At 34.3% G+C, this 19,626-nt stretch overlaps 3 protein-coding genes across 4 annotated transcripts in view; 2 read left to right on the forward strand and 1 right to left on the reverse strand.

Moving 5' to 3' along the window:
- Nucleotides 1-229: 229 nt before the first annotated feature.
- On the forward strand, nucleotides 230-1,868 carry LOC117110722 (the record flags this gene model as incomplete). Its single annotated transcript, XM_033253497.1, has 3 exons — nucleotides 230-307; nucleotides 420-563; nucleotides 962-1,868. Coding segments are annotated over 3 exons (584 nt in total), but the record flags the coding sequence as incomplete, so codon positions are not given.
- Nucleotides 1,869-1,991: 123 nt separating this feature from the next.
- LOC117110817 (protein ALP1-like) lies at nucleotides 1,992-3,251 on the reverse strand. Its single transcript, XM_033253643.1, has one exon. The coding sequence runs from the start codon at nucleotides 3,235-3,237 to the stop codon at nucleotides 2,557-2,559; it is 681 nt and encodes a 226-aa protein (XP_033109534.1). The 5' UTR covers nucleotides 3,238-3,251; the 3' UTR covers nucleotides 1,992-2,556.
- Nucleotides 3,252-15,405: 12,154 nt separating this feature from the next.
- The window catches only part of LOC117110735 (cysteine-rich motor neuron 1 protein-like), a 38,740-nt gene continuing 34,519 nt past the window's right edge, over nucleotides 15,406-19,626 (forward strand). Inside the window, exon 1 of one of the 2 annotated variants that reach the window (XM_033253522.1) lies at nucleotides 15,406-17,121. In XM_033253522.1, the coding sequence (XP_033109413.1) occupies nucleotides 16,773-17,121 (349 nt within the window). In that variant the 5' untranslated portion in view covers nucleotides 15,406-16,772. The remainder of the gene's footprint in view (nucleotides 17,122-19,626) is intronic. The other variant, XM_033253521.1, reaches the window with a different exon arrangement.

A 19,626-nucleotide genomic window follows, 5' to 3' on the forward strand; every position in this document is an offset into this window, starting at 1 on the left:
ATAAAATAATTATAATAATAATCATACTTCAGAAGCCTTACACTAAAATTGTTTCATGCTTTTTTATGTGTACTGGTTGTTTTCTGGACTTGGTTAATGCTTGTTCCACCCTGCCTAACATGTCAATAATTTTTTTCAGTATATTGTATCTGTATTATAAGGCAGCAAAATTGAATAAAGAAAAGAAAGTAATTAATTTTTTTTTTAATTGTTATTACTATTACTATAGGGCTTGAAGAGTGGTATGCAAATGATGATGATGAAGAAATACAATCAAGTCTAAATAATGATGTGGACTACAGTACTGGTAAGTTTTGTTCATTATAGTAATATATTAATTCTTATTACTTTGTTCATTTCTGGTGTTGTTTATTTTTTTTTTAAAAAGAATTATTTAGATTAGTTGTCTTTCTGTTAAGGTGCTGTTAATGATGAAGGAGAAGACAGTGATGTAATATTGGAAGTCCAGGAAATTCCGGATGAACCCTTTGAGATTGACCAAACATCTAAAGCCGTGGATGTACCTATGCCGGATACACCATCTACCAATGTTCTACCTAAAGGTTTTATTAACTATTTTGATATGTACTGTATTTTTAAAATTATGAAATAATGTGAAATCAAATTAAGTTTGACCTACATATTATCACAGTAAATTGGGACCAGTAGTTAACAAAAAGTGAACAATGAACTGTCCTGTAATATATAGTAGTTATTAATAAATATTGGATATGTAGAACTTGGGGACATAATGCACATTATATAAATGAACTGTAAAAAATGTTAATCCAACTCCTAAAAAGTTATAATATAGATCATTTAATTTGATTTTAATATAATAAAATAAACAGCATTAAAAATTCATATTCACTTGCCACTTAGTTTAAAGCCACTCTAAAACCTAAGGATAACATTTTTTTTTCGCTCAAAGAGTATGTTAAATTGGTCGATTGTGTTTCAGGACGAAAACGACGACTGCCATCATCCACTCTGGGATCTAAAAGGGATAGGACCGTTAATGCCTTGGCAAAAAAAATAAAAGAAACTAGTGATGCCAACTGGAGCAGAATGTCATCAATGTTGGAAAGAATGCGAAAGGAAGACCAAAAAGAAAGAGAAGAAATGACAACTCTGATGAATACACTAACATCAGTACTGGAAAGGGGGAATAAAGACCGTCAGGAGGAAAGGCAAGCAATGAGGGAGGAAAGGCTAGAGGAACGGCGTGCAAAAGATGCAAACATGGCCAGTCTCCTTTCATTCATGCAAGCACAACAATTTAATCCAGCAACATATTATTACAACAATCATCAGTTTAATTGATTAACATGAAAATCTAAACCGTAAAACTTCTAATAATAACCCATTACTCTAAAATATTAACCCACCATATAAGTTAATCTACAATAATAATCCACTTCTGTAATTACTAGTTAAAGGGCACATAGAAACAAATTATTATATCCATTGGCATTACATTTACAGTATTTTTTTTTTTTTAATCGATGAGGGAGGATGTTTTTTTTTTAATTAGCAGTTTTACGGTAACTAAACTATATAATTATAATACATTGTTAAAAAGGTTGTTTTATATATAAAAAGTAATTAAATGTAGTACAGTTTGTACAGCATGTTTTTTGTAAATAATTGATGATTAATACTTACCTAGTATTCCTAGTAGTAGTAGGCCATTGCCTATCCAACCTTTAATATTTAATTGATGCAAAACTAGTCGTTTTCAATGCATGAGTTGATATAGATAATCCTACCAGTGTCGTAATTAATTTACCAAAACCTTTCATAAATATTTAACTTGAAATTCCAACAGTAGTAATATGTAGTAAAGTCTTAATTATTCTAGTAATGTAGTAGACTAAGTAGTAAAGCTAGTTTACAGTAAAGTAGTTTACTCATTCTGACTCCCTCGTGTAAAATGAAGTTCAGTACATACAGTAAACGATGTATTTGGCGCTTAATAAGTTATAACATTTTTAGTTTTAATTGCTTATGTTTTGTAAACAGCTAGATCGATTCAATAATAGTGATTAATTGTAATGTATGAATAATTTAAATCTCTGTAGTTTAAAAAAATTAACGTAATTGTTTGGAGAATATTTATGTGTTAAATAAAAATACAGTACACAAACAATTCAAATTGACTCTTGTTCAATTATGTTGATTTCAAAAGTAATCAGTTTTATTTAAAACCTCATCAAATAATGGAAGATACTAAAGTTATACAGCCAACTGCTGACTGTTAAAACGTTTTCAACGGTTGTCAGAAAAAAGATCGGAACGGAACGAGTTACACAGTACAACAACGAAGCGGCTTTCGGGCATCATTAATTTCATCACTTTCTTTATATAATTACTGAATTGGAAATAATTGATTAAGGTACTGATATTTACAACTTCAATTTTTTTCTTTTAGTTTGTCATCAATATTGAGAAAGGAAAACTTTATTAACTTGCCATTCGTTTTGGATTGCAACTCAACTAATATCAACTATTTTATTACTAATACTAGATACTAATAATACTATTACTAGGCTAGGCCTATTGACGAGTGTTTAGATGCATTACAAGTGATTCTCTAATAGTTTTGGCGGATTCTGTGGGAGGCTGCCTGCACACAGTTTCTGTTGAACTATCAAGTTCAACCCCTTCATTCCAAGATGGATTGTAAAACGAATTACTAATTTCACAAATGTTGTGCAAGGTACAGCATGTCTGTACTATGGGTCTAATGTTGTCTAATTCGTGTTCGTTTTCTTTCAACAAAATCCTCCATCTCCCTTTCAGTCTCCCGAAGGCCTTTTCCACGGTCATTCTTGTGGCAGAATGTTTGTAATTAAACATTCTCTCTGATCTGTTGAGACACCCTCTCCCAATGAACGGTCTAATAAGATTTGGCAATAAAGGATAGGCTGCGTCCCCTAAAATCAATAAAGGCACAGCGCTACCCTCAATTTCAACAACGTTATTCGGTGTAAATAAGGTGTGTTCTTGTAACTTTTTGCTTAGCGCAGACAGATTGAACACTCTGGCATCATGAACACTGCCAGGCATGCCGACAAAGGTGTTCATAAATTTGCCGTCTGCGTCAACTAGAGCTTGAAGTACTACGGAAAAAGACCATTTGCGGTTGAAATAATCCTGGGCGTCTTTTTGTGGTGCAAATATCTTAATGTGGGTACCATCAATAGCTCCCGCAACTTGTGGAAAACCCTTCTTCATTTTAAACTTATCCACATTGTCCTGCTAAAAAACCAGATGGTAACATTGCGTTAGGTATTGCTTATGCTGTGTGTGAAAAAAGTACCTGGACAAGCTACGGTTTCTTTATGTTTTGAAAGTATACGTGATGCTAAAAAATTCATATTTCGCGCGTTTACTTACGCTACCGATCCGTTAATCACGCAGTGTGAACATCTCGCTAGTTACGCCATGGATTAACGCACGCCCGGCGTTAGATACGCCTGGCGTATCTCACAGGTCTGAACGTAGCCAACGCCGGGCGTATCTAACGCCGGGCGTACGTTAATCCATGGCGTAACTAGCGAGATGTCCAGACTGGGCGATTATTGAACGATAACGTAAGTATTCGCGCGAAATATTCGTATTCGTAATTCGCGCATTTTAATTTCTGTTTACATCTAAGTTTATTTTGATTGGTCAAATCTTGGCTGAGTTCAAATCACCGATGCTTGACTGTCGTAAATCAGTGGCGTACGCTAATCTGGGGTCTGTTGCTGGATTACCGTACGCCAGTGATTGCGCGATAATACTGGCGTTTGCTACGCCGCGCACAAGTTCACACCACTCGATTAACGTTACGCTAGCGTAAGTCGTTGTGTCTGAACATAGCCAAAGCCTGCCGAGCATTTGGTGGCGGGGAATACATTAGACTTCAAAGGCATCGCGCAAACGTTCTTCACGCGATGGAGGTATTATTGAAAGGAGCACGCAGATATGCAAATGAGCCAAGTACAAAGCTGCCACAGCGAGAGATCGTTTAGGCGAAGAGATTATGGCCAAAAAGTCCTCTAAAAATCGTCGAAGTGGCAATGGAAGTACAACCGGCTAATTTTGATAATTTTTTTTTTTTCAAAATTACCCAGAATCCCTTTGGGGGAACACCTTTAAAAGACGCATTCAAAATGGCCGCCCTTTTTTCACTTTAAATCAAGATATTATTTTAATTCAGGTTAAAATGACTCAAAAACAAAAGTTCAATTATACCTGAAATTTACTCCTAACATTCATTGATGATAGTAAATGAATAATGTCATTCAAAAATGTATAGTTTCAATCACCATAGCAACCGTTGCTATGCATATTTAAAATCACAGGTTTTTTTCAATACAATTTAAGTGAAACAACCGATAAAAGTTTATATATATTATTATATAGTTTTTGTAAATATTTTTTATATTATCTATAAATGCCATATATTATGGTTATGTATATATGAATTTTGAAAACAAACCGAAATTTTAATGCAAAGTGATTATTTTCACCATAGCAACAAAGAAAAACAATACCAGAATTGTAGAAAAAATGCAGAACTGTAATTTATTATAATTTTTCTTTTTAAAAATATATTCAGATCATAATTATAAAGAAAATATTATTTTAATGGATTAGTAGGCATTATAAGATACAAAATATGAGGTTATCGCTATAGCAACCAATGACACATTAGGCGTGTTCACTGATTGGCTGAAAGATTTGAAGCACATGCAAGGCCGGCATGAAGGTTTCACAAGCAGTAGGCCTAGATTATTAGGCCTACAAACGAGGTTAGTCTCTTTGTTTTTCCCATTTGTTTGTTGTATTTATATGTAGACAACATACAGATATAATTCAAGAAGTTAATATGCTAAAGTTACAATATTAATTTAGAATTTAAAGCCAGATTCTATGTGATATTCTGGGCTTCTTTATTGCAAATTTTCTAGGCTATGTTTATGCTCTGGTAGGCGTATGCCTAGGCCATGCCTAGTGGGGCAATCCTTAGTTATGCCCAGTAGGTTTTAGGCCTACGCTGGATTTGTAGCTATGACAAACATGTTTACATAGCTTAGATATATAATTTAATCATGTCTGGAAATATAAATTACAATCAGAATAATCGTAATCTAATCCGTTAGGAAAGAAAAGTGACTTAAAAAATGTAAAAATATGCAATTAATAATCAAAAGTATTATGTAGGTCTTTACACAATTTTTTTTTCCAACAGAAACCTTTTCAGAAACGTACAGAATGGTACAGAACACCTGGCTTTAAAAATAGCTAAATTTATACAATGGAGGTTTGTAATACATATTTTACAAAATGAAACATACAGTTTTGTTGCATGAAGTGCCTAATGTTGGCTTGAATAGATAATATTGTTTACACAATTAATATATATATATTAATTAAAATCCCATCTTTTTTAATTGTTATTTGGCAGAAATTTGATTGAACATCAATAGAACTAAAGACATTTAGAGGGATGTGTAACATTTTCATATCTGATCCATATAATAAATTAATATAATTAAGGTGAGTGTTAGGTTTCGGTAAGATAATAATAAGAAATATAACTATTTAATTACTGTTATTTCATGTATTGTAGATTTTAAAATTTGTCAAATAAATAATAATAAAAAGGCCCAGTCGAAATTTGAACTTTGGATTGCAAAGGTAAAATATTAATAATTCCATCTTTGAATACATTAGGCCTACATGTTATTTGGTAGACAAACTGATACAGACATGAGAACTGAAAGCCTTGAGAGGGATGTTTACCATTTGCAGAGGTAATAAATTCATTAATACAGTTGAGGTTAGCATATTTAATTATATTTTTATAAATAAAGTTAATTGTTTTATTCGATGTATTTTAGATCATAAAAACAATACGGAAAATTATAAAGGCCTTTTTCATCACATATTATGTACTTCTCTACACAATAATTTATTAATCATTAAAAATACTATAAATAATATAGTTATAAACATTAAAATATAATATATTTATTCTGTTAAGAACAAATTGAGCATTACAAAATATGTGGCAGACAAGACAAGCCAAACTAGTCACTTGTCGCAAAAATCGATGTTGAATTATTAATAAAGTGTAAAATAGGAGCTATAAAATGGTAAAAAAATCATTCAAATCTGAATCCTTATGAAGTTACAAGCATTTAAACATACAACGGTTTAAAGAACAATATATGAGAAATCAGCCTTCAAAGTTTATGATTTCAGGCATTTCTCATGCAGAAACTATTACAAAATCCTTAAAAAGTGTTGTTTTAACATTGTAATTGGGAAAAATAACAGCACAGCATGATGTATAGATACATAAACCTTAGTTTAGTGAAATAAAATAGATTTTTTAAAATTTTACATTCTAGCATGTTTTTGCTATTTTCTCTGAAACACAATTTGCGACGAGTGACTGGTTTAGCTTGTCTTTGCCACATATTTTATTTGGCAGATATCTACTTGAAAATGGAAAGGTCTTCGATACTAAAAAGCCTTGGCCGAGATGTATGTCTAATTTGCAGAGGTTCAAGGGGACCGCTATCAGCTAGAGAACTTGAATATAAAATCACACTGCCTTTCTGCCAAAGAGGCTGCAGAGATTTATTCAGTGTCTATGTGATAAAACGGCTTTTAATTCATCAGATATTGATCATGTTTCTTCGGAAGATGTTAAACGACGGTATATTTCATTTGCTGAATGTATTGTACACTGTTCTCGCCGTGGAAAATCTCAAGTCATCCTACCGTTTCATATTGGTCTTATGACTCAACTACAGCATGAATATGGAAGTAGAAACCTAATAGACACTCTTAATGCATATGGAATGTGTGCGAGTTATGAAGAATTGAGGAATTTTCAAACAGTAGCTGCTGAGGCGCAAATTTCTAGAGCAAATGATGATGTTTATGTACCACCAGGGATTGTCAACAGGCAAGAAGGAGGTAGTTTGATACAGGAGGGCGATGACAACGTTGATATAAATGGGGAGACGATCGATGGTAAAAACACATATCATTCAATGGCAAGAGTCATATTCCAAGACCAGGATCTAAGGCACAAGCAGCCTCTCATCCATCAACTTAAACGGTCGACACATAAAACACCTAAATGCAATGATACCACATTTTTAGGACATTACCATTTGAAAAGCCAAAGGTTCGACCAGAACCATCCCGTCTTCCTATGGGAACAAATGTCGTCACTCGGTATGAGAAAAAGCTTTTACCATTTCATTGTACGAAAGACATTGTATGGACTTTGCTGCGCCAAGTATCACGAGGAGTGTATCATGTACCACAAAGTGTGCACTATTCTCACGATCAAGTCATTTCCTCCTGGAAGGTTTCAATTCTATTGTCTTTTCAAGAAATATGGAAAGTGTTTCATTTATTGCATATCCTCCGATTATAGAAGCACCTCCATCTGATATGAGCACTGTATACACCACACTCAAACGAGGTAAGGACTTGGTGGAAAAGTGTGGCCAGCTTTGTCATGTGCATACATTTGATCAACAACTATATGCCATTGCACAAATGGTCTGATTAAGTCATCAACATGAATTTCCCAACCTTATTGTATGACTTGGTGGATTCCATACGATGGCAACCTTTATTGCTTTCATTGGAAACATTTGGGGAGATGCTGGTTTGAGAGACTTACTGGCAGATTCTAATGTGTATGCCCCAGCAAGTGTCGAGATGATGCTATCTGGAAAACAATTTCATAGAGCAATTAGAGGATTGACATTAATTTTTGAGGCTCTAATTCAACAGCTAATTGGTAATTTTCTGATGTGGGTAGAAGAACACCACACATTCAAAGAACTGGAAGAGACAATAACTAATCTGTGCAATGTACAAGAGAAGTTTGTAACAAAGAAGGACATGGACTGATCTTACAATTACAATGGAACAAAAACTACTTCCACTTTTGAAAGAATTTGTAGCGTTGGGTAGACAAGCATCACCAACTTTTTCATTCTGAGATGATTTCCTAATTGCAATGCAAATAGTTCTCTCTAACATCAGAGCTGAAAGAGGTGATTGGAAATTACATTTATCTAACATTTTTAGCATGCTGCCGTACTTCTTTGTAGCAGACCGACCTAATTATGCACGTTGGGGCAAACTATATGCTGTGGAAATGGTCCATTTTCTTCCCGAGTCAGTGTCTGAAGCCTGAAGTGGAATCAACCATAATCAAAGACAGTAAAGGTGACAGCGGAATAATCGGGTTAACCCGTAAAGAGTCAGCTGTCCTTAGATGGACGTGTATTCGCCATATTCTGGGGGAGTATTCCAGAAATATGCATCTCCGAAGTGGTTTAAAAAATGCTTGATACGACATTCCATGAGCAAACTAAACCAGCCATGAGGAAAAGGGTTGAAACAGATGCTCAACAAATAATTAATCACATTAAGAACAACATGACAGATCCTTTCAACACATCGTCACACCCGTCGCTTCTAGTAAACATTGGTACTGGCCTTGTTGCTACATCAGAGATTAATGATTCATTGTTGAAAGCTGTAGAAAAGGGTGAAAAGATATTGGATAACTTTGTGAAATCCGCCTTATTCAAATTCTTGAGAAGAACACATAATTTTATCAGCCAATTACCAGATCTGGGTTGAAAACTCCCAAAATCATGATGAAAACCACAAATGTCAAAATCAAAGGGAAAAACAAAAGGATAGCCATGTCCCCAGAACTTATCTATCAGCGAGCACTCTCATTGTCTAAAGTTAGACCAGATATAAATTTACACACAGTCTTAAGTTACCCGGTAACATCTGTTCCTCCAGCATTGTTCAAGGAAGATGGGAGCAAGCGTAGAACCAACAAATATGATGTTCTTCATGTCATGGAAGAAATAGGAAAACAATCATCAACAGCCCTTCCACAAACATATGTAACATCTGCTGTTAGATGGAATGGCCGAGTTGCAAAAGATGAATGTAAGAAATATGACAACATTTTCTGATATTGCAAACTCTTGCTTTGGAAAAATTACAAATCTGTTTCATTCATATAAAGGACATTTGATTTTCGACTGGTATGACGATGAATTTTCGCCAAAAGATGAAGAGAGAGATCGTAGACGTGGCTCTGGAAATCAGTACCACTACCAAGTTGAAGAGAACAGAGCTCTTCCAAAATGGAAAATCTTCATGGGTGTTTCTCACAATAAAGGGGAACTGACTAACTTCATTTCAAGTTATGTTAAAGAAAAGGCAGTCAAAAACCCAGAAGTCTTTAAGACAAAATATCAAAAATTATTTATTGCAGGGGGTTATTCATCAAGATAGGCAACAAAGAAGATAGATTTCAGCATTATTGTAGAAGAGCTATCTTCAACACAAACTGAGGCTGATACATGCCACACATTTTAACAACCGTACGAGCACTTTAAATTGCGTAAGGCGTCTAGTTGTTCAATCACCGGATACAGACGTGCTGGTTCTTTTGACATATTATTGCCATGAAATGAAGGCTGTTCAGGAAATATGGTTTGAGACAGGACAAGTAATGAAGATGCTTGATCTTAGAAGATATATCCCTGTACACCTAATTGCAAGCCAGATTGGAGAAGATATTTGCAAGTTATTGCCAGCTGTACATGCACTTACATGGTGTGATGCCGTCTCGTCATTTTTTGGAGTAGGAAAAAAACTGTATTTCAGACATTACTAAAACTTCCAAAGGAAAAGTTAAAGAATCTTCAAACACTTGAAGGCGATGATGAAGTTAAGACCATAAGCTCTTCCACAGAGTCTGTAACTGCACTTTATGACCTAGCTATACAATTTAAAGGAACACACAAGTCTCTTAATAAGCTACGAGTTCGCATGGCTTCAACACGTTGTACTTCGGTGTCTAAACTTCCACCTTGTGAAGCATCATTCTTACAACATGTTAAGCGTGCCTCATGGCAGACAAAAACATGGTGCAAGTCGCATGTTGCAAAGCCAGAACTGCCTAAACCTATTGGAAATGGTTAGAAAAACCATGAAGGTGTTATTGAACCTGTTTTTAATGTTCAAATAATTGCATCTGTTTTATAGATGGGTTAGCATGCTCTGAAGTATGTCGTTGTGAAAGTGGAGAAAACTGTAATAATCCACATAATGACAAAGTAGTAACAGAAGACTAGAGAGCTGATATTTAATTAAGAATCTAAAAAAATTATATACAGTATTATCATAAACAGTTATTGTGGCAAACATCTGATCTTTATAAGGTATTTTTTTTAAATAATTATCATATTTATCGAATCATTCACATCCTACCAGGTACCCATTTGTTGTCCTGGGTGACCAACAGCCTTAGCTAATATACACTGAACGTTATAATAACTGCATCTGTTTTATAGACGGGTAAACATGCACTGAAGTATGTCGTCATGAAAGGGAAAAAAGTGCAATAATCCAAAAGATGTATTAAACTTGGCTACTAAATTAACGCTAAAACTATTTTTTTAATGCCTATTGGAAATGGTTGGAAAAACCATGAAGGTGTTATGGAACCTGTTTTTTTTGAAGGTCCAACAGCTTTAGATAAATTACAAGATTTTTTTTGTGGGTGTGTTGGAAAAACTAAATGTTCAAATAATTGCATCTGTTTTATTGATGGGTTAGCATGCTCTGAAGTATGTCGTTGTGAAAGTGGAGAAAACTGTAATAATCCACATAATGACAAAGTAGTAACAGAAGACTAGATAGCTGATATTTAATTAAGAATCTAAAAAAATGATATAGACAGTATTATCATAAACCGTTATTGTGGCAAACATCTGATCTTTATAAGGTATTTTTTAAAAATAATTATCATATTTATCGAATCATTCACATCCTACCAGGTACCCATTTGTTGTCCTGGGTGACCAACAGCCTTAGCTAATATACAAGATGTTATGTGTGGCTGTGGAGAAAGCTGAACGTTATAATAACTACAGTACCTCTGTTGTATAGACGGGTAAACATGCACTGAAGTATGTCGTCATGAAAGGGAAAAAAGTGCAATAATCCAAAAGATGTATTAAACTTGGCTACTAAATTAACGCTAAAACTATTTTTTTTAATGATCACTTTTGTGTCAAACATCTTAAATGTATAAGATGTATTTTTATATTTATCATATTTATCGAATTCCCACAACCTACCATGTACCAATTTGTAGTCCTGGGTGATATGAAGCAAAAGTAGAAGGTGTCTTGTCCAAAAACACAAGCTGTGGGTCTCAAATGTATGTCAAACTGTTGTAAAATACTCAACTGAAAGCACAAAACTTATTGACTGCACAACAACACGTCGGCTACAAAATTGATACAGTATTAGTTTTTAATTATTAAAATATTGTGTCATATAAATACAGTACTGTAAAACCAAATGAGGATGTATTTATCACATTTATGCCACATACGCAATAATTTAAAATGTCTATAGATTTTAATAAACTTGTATGTTATAGGTGTAATTTTGCCCTACCTGATGTGGAAATGTATAAAAACAATTGCGGAAAAAAAATCGCAAGTTGTTCTTAGGTGGGACACACGATCTATGTACAGTATGTTATATTTACAGATACAACGAAACCCAGATGCACTAGATGTGATTTATAGTTATTTTTTCGTAATTGCAAGTTTTATGAGTAAATTCTATTAATTCATGTTAATGCCAACTTATGACAAAAGCTTCCGGTAATGGTGATAGTCTTATGTTTTGTATACCATTAATTCTAATTGTATATAAGAGTATATGATATTTACTGTGAATAAATTGTTACTAAAGTTCGAATTTTTGAAAATTAAAAAATAGTAATTCTATTGCTATAGCGACAACGATGTGTGCTTCAGAATTGGTTTGTCTCAAGTTTTTGTTATTATACATCAAAATATTTCCTAACATTGTACATGAATTAATGTACAAAGTATTCATATGCACAGTAAAATTAAAACAATTACTGTACAACAATAAAATATATTGTGCTTGCTACACTTGATACCTATTACAACTGATATTACATCTTAGACAACATTTCAATAACAGAGGTTTATTGTTATTATTCTGATATTCACTAATTAAAACCAACATTGTAATAACAATTCTGGAGACACCCATCCGATATTTAAAGTTCCTTAGCAACGGTAGCTATGGTAATGACATTCGATTTTATACACCAATGTGTTCAGTTTTTTTATAATAACAAATGTTTATTATAGAAAAAAAATATATTATATTTGCTTAGACAATGACATTATATTTAGCAATTCTTTTGAATTTCCGTTGTTGCTATGGAGTATAAAAAATGTTGGTGGTGCAATATTGATGATTGCCGCCATTTTTTTTTTACATAAGTTCTATTCTTTGATATTATAGATAATTCAGATATAAAAGAAAAATCCAGAAATTGTATCAATGTTGATTTTAATCAACTTTAAGCATCCCATAAATGTAAATTTCATGAAAAAATAGAAAAATTCAAATTTCCATAGCAACCGTTGCTATGGTGATAAAAATTATGATTTTTCATACCACAGGATTTATTGTTGATAATCAAAGAGTATTTTGACTAAGTTTCATTAATTATTGATATATATTATTTGAGTAATGTTATTTTTATCATAATTTAACTAAAACACTAATTTAGAGTGAAAAAAGGGCGGCCATTTTGAATGCGTCATTTGAAGGTGTTCCCCCAAAGGGATTCTGGGTAATTTTGAGTTCTGAACTTCTCAAGACTTATATTTTCAGAAAATACCAAAATTAGCCGGTAGTACTTCCATTGCCACCTCAACCCCAAAATAGCCTCTAATCTGCTCGCCTAAAATTAATGAAGCGTCCCGTTGTCATGTACAATGATGATCACATGATTTGAGGAATTGATGATGAGGGCAGTAGACAGTAATAACGATTCAGCTAGTTGTGTGTATCAAAGATTATAGGAAAACGGGGAAAACATCGTTCGTTATTCTTCTCTACTGCCCTCAACAGATATTTAGGCCTACGGAAGAAAACGCCAAAAATATTAACCAACGGCGTTGACTTGCGCGTTTTAATATATTGCAGGAAGTATAAATTCTTCCTCGCCAGGTTTATACCTTTTTACAAAATATATGGATTCTCGCCTGTTGGTACCATAGGCCTGGCCTACCCATCCTCTTTCATTTCATTATCCATGACACTCTTTCTGTGGTCATATTTTTAAAATAAATATGTTTATTCCTATTTGTGTGTATTTTGTAGGCCTAAGTCTAAAGATTTCATAGGCCGAAGACCTAAATATTGCATTATTTAAAATTTAGAGAGGATTAAATAAAATTAATTGGTCAGTTCCTCTTGCATAACCGATATAATGAATGAAAACATTTGCCGTATGTTTTATGAAGTTAGGTACTATTCACTTTTACTTTTCAAAGGTGGATTACGACAAGTCAGCTACATTTAAAAATCCAAAAGTTCTTAGTTTAAACTTCACACTAATAAGCAAGTTAACTTTTGACCAATAATCTGAAAGTCGATGTGCTTTCCCGCCCTCTATTGAAAGTTACTTGGCCGGCACATTCTACGTTTCGTTGAATAAAATACAAATGAAGCAATGATTATTGTTAATTAATTAACAAAATCAATCGGAATGAATACACATTACATTATTTACTCTGCACAGCAATTGAAATATTTAATTACCCACGAGCAGACTAGGTCCTCTTAATAAAATATTGACAAAGGCTTGTTTTATAACAAAGTTCTTTTTAATTGAATTTATTGAGAAGATAATGATGACATTTATGACACTACTGCTACTGCTACTACTACTACTACTACTACTACTACTACTACTACCACTACTACTACTACTACTACTACTACTACTACTACTAATACTACTACTACTACTACTACTACTACTACTACTACTACTACTACTACTACTACTACTACTACTACTACTACTACTACTACTAAAACTACGGTACCACTACCAGTACTAATAATAATACAGTAATAACAATAGGGCTGAATTCTTTTTTAGGAGAGTCGGGCTATCCCCCGTGGCCTGGAACTGCCCCTGATATAGGTATAATATATGAGTACTGGTATGTCTATCTATATTACTTTTGCGCGCATATCAGTACACACTCACTGAGAAAATTACAGTATGCCAAAGACCTTCTTCAACAGTGGCAGGCGACAACTGTGATTTTCCAGTGTTTATTTTACTCGAGATATATTTTGACTGGCCTCAATCTATTTATAACTGAACATCGTGTTTATTTGAATTAATACATAAATGATGACACGATTATCGCATGGGCCTATTAGCCAAAGAATATTTAAAATAAAGTTAGCAATAAGGCCTATGCGCAAGGATATGAGTGAATACAGTATCTTTTTTAATAATAATAATAATAATAATAATAATAATAATAATAATAATAATAATAATAATAATAATAGGCCTGTATAGGTGTAATTTTGCCCAACCTGACGTGGAAATGTACCGAATACTTAGTACATTTGAAAACAACTGCGAAAAAAAATCGCAAGTTGTTCTCGGGTGGGACTCGAACCCCACGATCTCCAGATCACTAGCCTGGCATCATACCTCTAGACCACCGAGATTGCGCCTGATGGCCAGGGTTGAATTCGAGTCCAAGTAAGCAGCGGGTACTGCAGTGTTGATAGTAATTGTTATTGTCTAATAAAATAATAGGCCTACATAAAAATCTTGTTAAAAATAATATACAGAATGCCAATGGCTTAGTAGTTATCAACGAACATGAAATAATGGCAATTTCTGTATATATGTAGGTAATTCATATATTGACATTGTAGGCCCTATCTTGGCATCATAACGTAAACAAAAGATCTACAGAGGCGGACCCAGTAGGGGGCCCGTTTTGTCACTAAATTTTAAAATTTCAATGCATACATTGAAATTCGGGCAACTTTCTTATCTATTCTGAATATGCTGTGCACACCCACCCCCTACCCCGTTTGAAAAATTCTGGATCCGCCCCTGATCTAGGCGAATATTCTAAGATTATTGTGTAATACTGTATAACACAATTTTGCTCGTGTGGATTATTGCTGGTAGCGCCCTGGGTTAGCACATCTGTTGATGACAGTTTAAGTTTTTTGTCATCCTTACGGCCTCTGTAAGGCCTACGTTAATTTACTAGCACAAATGATTATAGAGTACTAATTTTTTTTTTCTTTTTTTGCTTAATGTTTTCAAATGATTCCAATATATTGGTGCATTATTGAAACCAACCCGTTTTAAAAGTTATAGGATAGAATTGTTGATTGTCATGTCTTTTAAATTCAAAGTCTGGGGGGTGAATGAACTTGACTCGAGGCAAGAATCACACTTGAAATTTGTTTATTTTTTCTTATCCGTCACCATTCATTTCAAATATAAACAGGTAATGCTCAGTCTTATAGATTGTCTGCCTTAAAAAAATTTAAATGAAACATAAACAATTTAGTCTCTTGCCGACCACCTACATTTATTTAAGCAAGTTCAAATTATAAAGAAATTCAGTTAAAAAGTTCTTCTTGAGTGAAGTAGGACCCACTCACTCAAGGACTTCTATCTGTTCCTTGATACAGATTCGCACAATTACCATATTATTCTAATATCAGGCATACTAAAAGGTATAGCACTAAGTGTACATAGTTACTGGGTCTAATTTTATTAGTTGCCTATGTAAAAGTATTTTTTGTCTGTTCATTATTCCCCAGGTGCTCCTTATAGAGAGTTACCTCGTTAAACAGTAAGTAATGGAAGTTGCCGCATTGTTAGAAAAGTAAATAACACCATTTCAATAATCAGTCATTACAGACAGTTTTAATAGGCTAGTAGGCCTACACATGACGTACCTCTGTCCATGTAGTTTACACGTACCGGGGGAATAGATAGACACACCAGGCTATTGGTAAGCCATATTGTTATTATGGACTTACAAATAAATTACATTATTGATCTGTTTTGGTGGTAACGCACACTTTCAAAGAGTACCGCCTTGTATAATAAAGCTCACAGTAATTTCATCGTTCTTAAGATATCCATTGATGGGACGACCGGACCACTAGTCATGATTATGCCATCCAATCAGATACACTTCTTCTTGTGACATCACTGGATGAACACATTTTATACGAAGTGACAGCATTCTTAGATACCGAGTGATTTGATTGGTTGATATGCATTGACAGCTCATCTGGCGGGGAGTTCCCCACTTAAGTAAAGTTGTCAGACAGTTACACGCACTGATGATCCAAAAGTTTGCTAGAAATTATTCTCAGATCCCAGAAGACTGCACACAACGATAGTTATTATTTGAATGTAGGCATAAATATTAAGCCACTCTCTTATTAGCAACGACCACGGAACAATCGCTTGATTTGCCTATTGGGCCTATATGGACCTACGAAAAAACAAACTTATTGAGGTTGGAAGAGACAACGAAATAATAGAAGTTAGTGCACTGCAATTATAGAAATCGCCTGCTTTAACATTAACATTCTGTCATGTTGATTTGTTTCACTGCGAACAGTTTTCCTTAAAATTAGTAAAAGAAGACGATACTTTATTTCTGGTAGTCGGATATCATTGATTGAGATGACTTTGGTAATAACGTAACGTCATTCGTTGAAACTCTTCTAAATATACGTCATCGCAACTTATTAATTGGACTTGAAATTGGAAACACATACCTTTGTTCGCTATGGATGTATACATTATCTTTACCGTATTTATGTTGAAATGGATTACGCGAGTGGATTGCGGTATAATACAACACAGAGACATTCGGGCCCTGTCGGAAATGATATGTCCCCCTTGCGAGGAGGTTCACTGCTCGCCTAGAAAAGCATCAAAACTGAAGTGTCCAGGGGGCGTGACGACGGGCGTGTGCGGCTGCTGTCCGGAGTGTGCAAAGCAAGAGGGTGAAAAATGTGGAAGTCGATGGGATTACTTAGGTAAATGTGACGCTGGGTTAGAATGCGTAGAATCGAATGAAGATACGACGGCAAATAACGAACCATTCCCCGCCGGAGGTGGAATCTGTAAAAGAAGTAAGTAAATAAAGTCAACACCTAATTATCTATCTCCAATTGCAGAGGTAATTGGCTTGACAAATAGAACCATTGAAAGATCTATGTGCAATCAATTATTTATGACTATGAGTTTTAAGGAAATCGGGAATTCATTGACAGTATTTGATTTGATATTTCCGTAAGAATATTATTATTTTACTTATGTTTGCATTCAGGAATAGTGTTATATAAATTAATAATGCATCATGTATATGGGCCTAAGCTTATGATTTGAAAAAAAAAATCACAGTATAAAGACAATGAACCACATAGGTGTTTGACGCATCAGGCATCGTTGAAACAATGGTCTTTCCTAATTAAAAACCATGGGACCATCTCCCTTATATACACTGTCCATTGCGTGCATAAGCTTTCCAATACTGTATTACCACTTTAAAAACAAAATGTCTGGATTTTTTCCAACACTGATTAACAGATAACCCCGGGAAAATATAGGCCTACATAGGCCTATGTAACTTCTAATTTCGCTTCAACAATTTAAACTTTAGCAAAAACCGTAATTTTTCTGTTGCATGGTTGAATCGCACAAGACAAAACCAACGGTGGACACTGAAACTCAAATTGAAACACATGGTGGGCTGATCGTGATTAAGAATGAATCACAAAAAGCACTTGAAACAATATTGCAAGGCGCTAAATCGTCTTTCCGCGTTGAAACCGCTAAACAAATTCACTTAAACAGGGAACATGTCTTAAACCTTTTGAACTAAAGGAATAATGACTGAAATAATTTAAAATTGCGTTGTTCAACAAGCGTCAAAATTATATATTCATACTGAAAAACATGGTGTTTAATCTACTAAACAGAAAATACTGTGTAAGTCTACAATTTAAATATTTCTAATACTCGGGTTTTCTACGGCTTAGCCATGAAGGCCTAGGAATTAGTGTATAATTATAGTTTATATCGTTTGATCCTATGTTTACATTACTTACCTCACCGAAGGGTAAAAGTCAATGCTATGAAAACTAACGGGAACATTCTTGGGGTTAACCTGTAGTTCAACGTTCACTCGCCAAGTATTATATAATCACATTGTATGTTAATGTTCTGTACCGTATTTTCAATAAAAGTGGGATTCAAAAAAATTAATTAAATTTAGAAAAAAAAACCCGAGCAATTTTAGACTTCGTAAGCCTTAGGCCTTTCCCTTTGAAATGTGTTATTTGGTCATTGGAAATAACCTGATTATAAAATTGGAATAACAGCATTAAGACAATAAACAAAAAATATCAAAATTGCAAAGGGTCTTGTCATGTGAAGTCATGTGAAGTTATCATACTGTAGACACAAATGTTCACCAAGGCTCTGTTGCATTATCAAATTTTATGTGAAAAATTTACAATAGGCATGATGGTGTCATATTACAACCAAATATGGGCATATCACATGAATTGTCAAATAGGTGGCCTACAATTTCAAAATTTGATAGCGTGGACAGAGCTTAAGGCTTTAATATTTAGGGCACAGTCACTAGGTAACGCTTTTAAACAACAATTGTATACTACGTCAGTTTTTAATTGACAGGCCATGGATGGGTGTGTAATTACATGATGTTTTCATCAAAATAGAGACCCAATAGGTATTGAAGGAATTAGGCCTGTTGATTTCTAAAAGTTAATGTTGTGTGATCCATGATGCTGCAACACTCCACATGAGAGAGAGCATTATCCACGAGCTTAGTATGACACACCGAATCCAAACATTAGACACCACATTAGTATTTTAAATATTTATAATAGGAAGGAAAATACATAAATGTTGGTTACTCCTGGCAACAGCAGGAACTCAGGATAATACCGAAAACACAAAAGGCCACAGACTGCTGTACTCGGCACAAGAATTACAGTGTACTTTAATAATTTTAAATCTATAACCAGTGGCGGATTTAGGGGGGCGTAAGAAGCGAACGCCACCGTCATATTGTTTGTAAAAAAAAAAATAATAATAAGTAATTTTTGTAAAGCTTATCAGAAAATTACCATGCTAAATATTAAAAATCAATGGTGCTAGAGGTTTAAGTTAAAGGGGATATTCCCCTTGCACCCCTACCAGGGGGCACTCTTTCCTAAAACTTTTACCCAGTTTGCACATTCACGCCCCTTCTTTCTTACTGGGCTGGATACGCCCCTGATAACGGTACAGAAACATTACAAAAAGTATAATTAAATTAAATTTATGGGATTTACAAACAACGGACGACATAATTAGTTCGCTGAGCGGCCATTCCAAGTTCGTTCCCGGTACTTAAGCAATCATTTAAATTAATTGAACATAATAGGCCCAAGCCTAACTATGCATCCGTATTTTTATACAGGGTTCGCAGGCCCGTAGCCAGGTCATTTCAAGGGGGGGGGGTTCTCTGAGCGTGGGGTCCAGGCCTGCCTAAGGGCCCCGGAGGGGTCGGGGACGAAACCCCCGAAGCCAAAGCAGTTTTTGTGTTTATTGGGTCTATATAATGT

Source organism: Anneissia japonica, unplaced genomic scaffold (assembly GCF_011630105.1).
Source record: "Anneissia japonica isolate Jap-2015-1 unplaced genomic scaffold, ASM1163010v1 scaffold2756_len2360902_cov194, whole genome shotgun sequence".
Taxonomy (NCBI): Eukaryota; Metazoa; Echinodermata; class Crinoidea; order Comatulida; family Comatulidae; genus Anneissia; species Anneissia japonica.